This window comes from Montipora capricornis, chromosome 2, assembly GCF_036669925.1.
Source record: "Montipora capricornis isolate CH-2021 chromosome 2, ASM3666992v2, whole genome shotgun sequence".
Taxonomy (NCBI): Eukaryota; Metazoa; Cnidaria; class Anthozoa; order Scleractinia; family Acroporidae; genus Montipora; species Montipora capricornis.
This window is the reverse complement of record NC_090884.1, coordinates 58,518,825-58,526,984: the sequence shown is the minus strand read 5'-3', so window position 1 is coordinate 58,526,984 and position 8,160 is coordinate 58,518,825. Positions and strand designations below refer to the sequence as shown.

The window sequence follows — 8,160 nt, the reverse complement described above, 5'->3', positions numbered from 1 at the left end:
AATATAGTAATAACTTTTATTAACAATGGCAGGTGGAGAAAAAAAAAAGCGAAAAGTTGGATGTAGTTTCTGCACTGTAATAGCATTATGAACCCAGCAATTCACTTTTTCTTTGACTGAAATCTGGCCAAAGCAGATACTGTATCTATATCTCTATTTTCATTAATTTTATCTGCTCGCTCTTCTTTTTGCTTTTCTTTTATTGCTTGCCTGATTCCCTCCTGCAACAAAACAACAAATAGATTTACATAACTCACAGCTGAAAAACTTAAATTACTTTAAGTATTTAAAGTGATAATAGGATCAAAAAATCAAATCCTTTTTTTCTTTGGATTTCAAAACTATGTTATTTTAACACTTGGTTATTTTAACTGAGATTTTCTTGGTGCAAGTGCGTGTTGTCCTAAGTAGCGTCTGCATGTATATATGGAAAGAGCTCAAGTGAGGCCATCGCTACTGTGTGCTGATTTTCTCATTTAATGGTCCGCCATTACTAACTTTAAAATCTTGAGAGAGCTAGATCGAGGAGAAAATGATGTCAAAGACTCACTAGTTTAAGAATGCAAAGCGTTTGTACGCGACTGAATTAATGTGTAGCACGGGAGTTTCGGGCTTTCAGATTTTCCAACTCATGTTTTGCATACATGATACACTGCGTTTACAAGCTGAAATTTTCAGCTATTGAGTGAATGATGTCACTTTCCCTAGATACAACCCTCTGAGGTCCAGTCAGTCAGTTTTGAACGTGAGTAAATCCAAAACTTACACTCAAAGTAAATAGGCTTTCGACAAAAATCAAAGTTCAAATTTTGCAAGGCAGGTGTTACGCAAACACACTTTCAAAATCTGACGAAAAGTTATTTTTTGATCATAGGACCACTATGAAAATACATTAGCAGTATCAAAAAAACTAATACATTTGCCACTACGTCAATGGTTGCAACAATTTGCAGCTCAAGTAACAGAAACGACGATTTAAAAAAACTGTAAAATTAATGTTCTTACAAATATTTGGCAAAATGAGCACAAAGCTGCACAAGTCTCTTCTTCCTACAGTCTTTTGATTTTCTAGGTCCAAATCAATACATGAACCAAACTGAACGAACTTTTCCAAATATGTAACCATAGCGCCTGTGTTGCTGGCGGTTTTTTTGTTGCGGAACGCGAGAGATCTCGTGCAGCAAAGCTGCAAGAAGGCTTGCGCCTTCTCGCTCTGCTCGAAATCCCTCATGTCTCTTCAGCTCTTCAGCATGAACAGATTGGTGTAGTTTAATTTTGGGTTCAGTTTATAAAACAAAATTAAATACTCTGGTATTACTTTTACATGGCAGAGCTCTCAATGAATAGCCAAAGGTGAGTTTGCCAAAAAAAAAAAAACACTAAAAGCAAAATAATTAGGTCATAGCATCGCTCACACACCCTTTTCATTTGCTGTTCATGTCCCTTCTTCCTGAGAAAAAGTTTTCGTGATGAACTGCGTCCCTTTGCCTTGTATTTTGGTTGGAATTTCTCCTTCGATGTGGACTCCTAAGAAAGGGTGAAGAAAGAACATATCAACAAAAAAACAACTTTTTACTCATAAAGAGTTTTAAGAGTTTTATCAAACCCTTGTGGAGACATGGCAAGTTTTCGGTTATCTGGAGTCCTCTGTGCATGACATATTCATAAGGTATCCAAGAGTTTGCAAGAATACTGCCCCCATGGTTAGCAAGTCTCTGCCCAACCATGAGCTCCCATCCCAGACACCCATCAACACTAATTAGATCAGTAGAATGAAAAACAAGGTTGGGGTGGGGTGAGGGAACGGTTTGTAAAACAACCATTTCAAAACTGCCCAGTAATGCTAAAAAGCACTGTTCCAAAAACTGCTGGGGCCAGTTTACAAGTACATGTAGCTAAATTGTTGAACATTACTGATTGGGAAACTCACCTCATCATCATCATCCTTTGTAGTGTTTTTCTTTGATGGTCGATTGACACGAACAATGTCCATTGGATTTAGAGTGATGAGTTCTGGCTGGATCTGAAAGAGCAAGTTTGAATTGTATTGTATTTTGATTGACATGGGCAGCATGACTTGGGTAAAGAGATCATAAGGGTTTTTTTCTCAAACAACTTTGTAAAAATCATGCAGTAGACAAGGATGGAATTAAGACCTTCACACTGTCAACTGTGGAAACCACAGCTTGTTTGTCTCAGTGGTTGAAACAACTGATTTTTTGATCATTACTTAAATGATACACGCAGAGAGGTGTTTAGAATTCTGCACAATTAAATTTGCTCATCTTCTCCACTGATTAAAATGATACACCAAAGTTTATCAACGAATCACTTTTTTTAGGCTATACCTTTTCCAACAGAGCTTTAACTTCAAACTCTTGTCTTTGTCTCTTTGTCTGGTAAGGGTTTGCTTCCAATGCATCAAAATTAGGCTCTCCAGCCCCTTTAAATAAAAACAAAAAGAATGTTTTAAGCACTGTTAAATGACATTATGATAGTGAAAGAGACATATCACCCTAGCCCTTATCTGGACAATTTACGATAATTATTGTCTGTTGTAGATACATGAAACAATCAGGTGGCTTTAATGGGGCTCGAACCCCTGACCTCTCCCATGAAGGAATCGATGAATGAATTAAAATGTATGAACTCATTAACAGAAGATGGGCTCTGGATGTGGAGCTGTTTGTTGAGTCCAAGTTGAGCGTTCAGCCTTGGACACCACCAGTTAGTGATTAAAAAATACTTGTCAAAAATTCAAGTAATGCAGAAAGGATGAAAGCTAGAAAAAAGGCAGACTACATAATTATATATGCAGAGCTGTACTTCCCACGCTATCGGTCTTTTTCTGTGAAACCCTGTAATTGGTCAGTTTTACAATTACATTGTCATTCAGTGCTTTTATTGCTACATGTATTTTTCATTCCACCTTCAGACACCTTATTGTACGCCTTACTGTGTAGCACTTGATCCCTTGGGAGGATCAAACAGAGTTTGTTTTCTCTTAATATTATAGTCCATTGAAGATAGACTGCTCGCAGTCCCTCCTGAGTTACAATGTAATTGAACTGCCCGCTTTGGTCATGCAAGCGAGCTGGGGGGAAAATGGTGATTGAGCAAAGATATAGACTGCATGATCTTCTGTAACTGATGCGTTCAGAATCTCCCGTTGCACCATATTGGTCTGTTGACAATGGACCGCTGTCAAATTTTTTTGATCAGTTAATATTTTGATGCCAATCTGTCTTCGATTTTCCCTGGGAAAAGAGAAGCATGATATTGCTTTTGCGGTTTTGATCAAATGGCTAACACACTGAACCCAAACAAGAACAGAGTGACCCAAAGCAAATGCCATCAAAAATATTGTGGTAACAGTTCCTTGTCACATCATCACCGAAGACCAGATTCGGTCAAACGATTATCTATGGGTAGTTGCCTTCGAGAAGAAGGGGAATTTGTTCAAGGACATGGCTTCAAACAAGTATTGGGTCATCTTTCCTGAAAAACAATCTCTGTATTCTGAGTTCACTGATTTAATGATAGATGATGAGTCGTCCATTCTAAACAAGAATTTGTCCCGAACATCACACGAAACTTGCCAAAACACTCTAACATTAAACTAAGTTAAATACAGTAGTTTTTCTACAGTTTCCATTCCAAATAGTTGATTGGCATTAGACATGCACATAGATAGTCCCACGCCCTTTAGTGTTTATTTACAATTGGAATAAAAGAGGCGGAACCATCTGTCATCACTTTCACTAACTAGATAAGCAGATTCTGAACGCCTCGGTTACAGAAGATCGTGCAGTCACTATATCTATGCTCAATCACCATTCTTCCCTCGGCTCGCTTGCGTGACCGACGATTTTACTCGTCAATGGGAGGCAGTTCCCAAGTCAATGGGTTAATGACTGGGAGGCATGCAAGTGGAATGTCGACAAGCTTGGTCTCTATTTTTAACCTAACCAGAATCTACATTGAATTTTTAAAACATCAATATTATTATTGTGAACATTGCACCCATTCATAAAGATGCAGACTGTTTGTTTTCTACTGCTGCCAATCATGTTTGCAGAGACAGTTGGTGGACCAACAGTAAGGATCTTATTCTACAAGTAAGTGAAAGTGAGAGAAAGAGAAAGGATCTTATTTAATAATGGATGTGACCCAATCATCATTCTACTTGTTGGCAGTGAACAAAGAAACAAAGAACAACTGGAATTCACTTCAGAGTAGTGCTGTAGTCTTTATAATACCTGGTATAAGTAGACTGCCAAATCCCTGGGAATGACCCACGCCAAGGACATCTTCAAATGGACAGAACTGCATTCCATGAACAGTGCAAGATGGAAAGAAGTGTGTCATATAGGGTGACTTCTGTTTTTGTGTGAAAGCATCTCGCCATATCTGGTTATAATGAAACACAATTCAGTGCCTGACACTCTTACTGATACAATAATAATTATTATTATTATTGCAGCCACTTGTAGCAAAGGCCAGGTACATGAATGCTAACAAGGTTACCGTAAGTCTTGAATTAACATAGATAAATTTCATTCTTAAGAAAATCAACTTGCCCTAATGGGTAAGTGCAGAAGTTCATTCAAGCATAACATATGAAGAGGAGGTACAGTTGTATTTGGAGTCACCTGCAGGCATGCATTATAACTATTGCAATAGACAATGAAAAAAACATATTCTTTTATCAAGACAAACTTATCCAAGCTCAAACCTGGATATTAGGTCCATGTCCCACAGCAAGCAGTCCTCGCTGGCTGATTGAAAGACAACTCGCAGGTGTAGGTGTATAATAGGCTTGAAGCTGCTTAAAAGTTCTTACATCCCAGATCTTCATTTGCCCATCCAAGCCTGATGTTGCCATATATCTAAAAAGTAATCACTCAAGATAATCGCAACACACAACTAAATACAAACTTACTGTAAGTCCCTAATGAACTTAGAATAACAATATTACAACAATATCATAATAACAAAATTATTTTTAATTTTTTTTAACATGTATTAACCTTTTGACTCCCAAGCCGGCCTGAACCAGCCATACTTTTACTCTGTCTAATGCAGGCCTGACGCTTTTACTCGTCAATGGGGAACCCCCAGGAGTCAATGGGTTAAACAGCATTTATTGATTCATTTCACAACACCGAAATAAATTTGGATTCCGTTATTAGAGGGCTCAGGGAGTTGAAAGCCCCTTTCATCCAAATTACTCTAAGTATCATTAAATAATAATAATAAATTATTATTATTATTATTATTATTATTATTATTATTATCATTAATGATGTACAAGTATTAACTTTGGGTCATAAGATGTCACTTACAGTCCTTTGTTGTCTATGGCAATAGCTTGTACAGGTCCTCTGTGACACAACATTTTCACAAGGGGATCTTTTGTATTGGGTGCCCACATTGTTACAGTGCCTAAAACACAACAGTATTTTTCTGAGAAGTAAGAGTAGGGAAACAATTTTTAGGAAGACTTCAATAGTACCAGCAATAACAAAGGCTTTTAGAATAATTTCCGAAATAAAACTTCATGATAACAATATTTTCTGATTATTCCAAATTGTCAAGTTTTAATTTCAAAATATTATCCAGGATTTTAATCTGGAATATGGTGTCAAAGAATGGGAAAGTACATGTAAAACTGAAAAGCTATTGTTCCATTATAAGCTCAAATTTTGTCAATGATTTTGCATCATACAGCTTACTTAAGAGGAAAAAGGCAGAAAAATCTACTGCTTGGCAGCGTTTTATTGATCTGGCAGAAGCAAAGAATATATAACGAACCTAGAATATAAACTTGACCTTGACCCAAACTGGATCAAACCCAATTACTGAATAAGGGAAACTTTTGTAATTGGACAGTATTATTGTTATGTGTGTGTGTTGTTGTGTTATGTGTTAATAACAACTGCGCAATGCTGAATTGAAAAACAACAATATTGATCACTGGACAATACTTTTCCTTTAATGCCTTGACGACAACAACAACCACAATAAAGAGTAGCCTTTGTAGCTGATGGGATATTTTAGCATGGGATTATTAACACTTACAGGAGTAAATTGATGCTTTGTCGTGTTGTGTCAACAAGAGAAAATCTTCATGCAGTCCGCGGCCCACTCGTTGCGGCCAAAACACAACAAAGCAACCATCAATTTACCAGCAAGTATTTAAATAATCCTGCGTTAACATACCCCAACAGCTAAGCAGTTTAGCAGAGCCAGAATGTTTTCTTCCCATTTCGCCTGTGAAGCTAAATTGGTGTTTCCAGGGGGATCTTTTAATTTAATGGCTTGCAAAACCTGGGCTGTGTTCAAATAGGAAAGCAAGAGAGGAGGGGTGAGGAAACGGTGTTTTTCTGTCCGTGTCCCCTAAATGTCCACTCCCCTTTTCTTCTCTTTGACCTTCTGCCCATTAGCTTAGAGCTGTTGTACAGTAAACAAAGAAAACCTTGTACCATTGTGATGTCCCAAATGAATGACAGCATTGTAAGGATTATGAGTCATACAGTCACACCTGCCAAGTTTAGAAAATAACTCAACCACTGGTCTGCCAGTAGAAGTGTCTTGGTACTTAAGTATCCCATATTTACCCTAAAGAACAGGAAAAGAACCAGTTTAAAGAATAACTTTTATTAGCCTTTTATTTCCTTGCATCACAGGGTGTATGTCTACATACACACATAATTTATATTATATGATTGTATATTTTTTTAATTCTCTAGTATATTTTAATTAAGGCTAATTAATGTTGGCACATACATATTTTGAATGTCGATTGAGCTTTTTAGCTCACTGGACTCTACATATGGGTAAGTAAATGATTGTAATGGAAATTTAAAGGATTGCAGTGTACTGTAATTTAATAAATTTTACTAAAACTTATCAAATAATTATCTAGACAGAACTTAGCAACACAACTAAGTAGTGACAATACTGACATAATTTTCATCAGAGAAGAGAGGAGGCTATTTTTATTCCTTTAACTGGAATTAACCAAACACAGGTTTTTGGTGATACAGAAAATTGCAAGTATCCAGAGAAAACCTTGCAGCAGCACCAAAACCCAACCAAATTCAGAACACTTATGGTGTCACCATCAGAACCTAAGCCAATTCTACTTCTCAACTTAAAGTGCCACTACGACGAAAATTTTTGGTTTTCTTTTCGAATTTTTTCAACTTCAATTAAGTCAATATGTTCAAAATAATACAATGCATTTAAGTTTGGAACGATAGAAGCGAGATAAGTCGGGAAATAGCCAGCCAAAAACCGCTAAAAATCTGTCCGCCATTACTCAGACGGCATTGCAGAAGCCTGCGATTATTTTGTAAGCAGTGTTCAAGCAAGACTTGGCTCGTGACGTAATACGCGCATCGCTTCATGGGCGTTTGACAAAGCGAACAAGTCGATCAAGGAGTTATGTACATAATATCAGCAAAAAGCAACTCGGCGATCTCTCACATCTCACAGACGGCATGGGAAATTAGCCGTGTTTATTTTGAGCGTTGCACATATGACGTCAGACCCCAGGCAATCCAGCTAGACCCAACCCTTTTCCTCGCTCACGGTCATTTGCCATTCGAGTAATGGCGGACAGCGAAAACCAAAAAAACTATGTTACAATAATCATACCTTCGTGGTAATTTTGAGATAAAAATTGGCATGATACCTATTTAGTACATCTATTTTCAAAATCTAAAGAAAAAAGGACATGCAAAATTTGCATCGTAGTGGCACTTTAACACTGAAACTTTTAAACAAAACTGGCAATATTTGGCTAAGTAATTGTAGCTGTGACAGACAATACTGTACATCTAGGGGGAGCATTTGTAGCATTTATTTGTTTTTTTTAAAAAAAGGGTGTCACTTACCACAGTAGCAAGAAGGAAATGGTATGGTAGAAACTCTAATCGATTCACGTCTTGGTGATTTTTCAGGCAGTGAAGTTCTGTTCCACTGTTATCATAAATGTAAACATATTTCTTTTGGGCGACAGCAAACATGGTCTCAATATGTAACCATCTGCAATATAAACAGCAAATTCAAGAAAGATTACCAGATAATAATAATAATAAATTTAATTATCTGTATTATTCTTTGTTTTGTGGGTAACTAAATTTAAATAACTGA

At 36.9% G+C, this 8,160-nt stretch overlaps 1 protein-coding gene across 1 annotated transcript in view; it reads right to left on the bottom strand.

The window, feature by feature from the left end:
* Positions 1-8,160, bottom strand: part of LOC138028693 (uncharacterized) — a 16,698-nt gene continuing 8,538 nt past the window's right edge. Inside the window, exons 7-15 of the mRNA XM_068876297.1 lie at positions 7,902-8,052; positions 6,486-6,621; positions 5,346-5,445; positions 4,736-4,889; positions 4,260-4,410; positions 2,349-2,443; positions 1,931-2,023; positions 1,420-1,527; positions 1-221 (exon numbers count right to left, since the gene is read on the bottom strand). Of these exons, the coding sequence (XP_068732398.1) occupies positions 102-221; positions 1,420-1,527; positions 1,931-2,023; positions 2,349-2,443; positions 4,260-4,410; positions 4,736-4,889; positions 5,346-5,445; positions 6,486-6,621; positions 7,902-8,052 (1,108 nt within the window). The 3' untranslated portion in view covers positions 1-101. The remainder of the gene's footprint in view (positions 222-1,419; positions 1,528-1,930; positions 2,024-2,348; positions 2,444-4,259; positions 4,411-4,735; positions 4,890-5,345; positions 5,446-6,485; positions 6,622-7,901; positions 8,053-8,160) is intronic.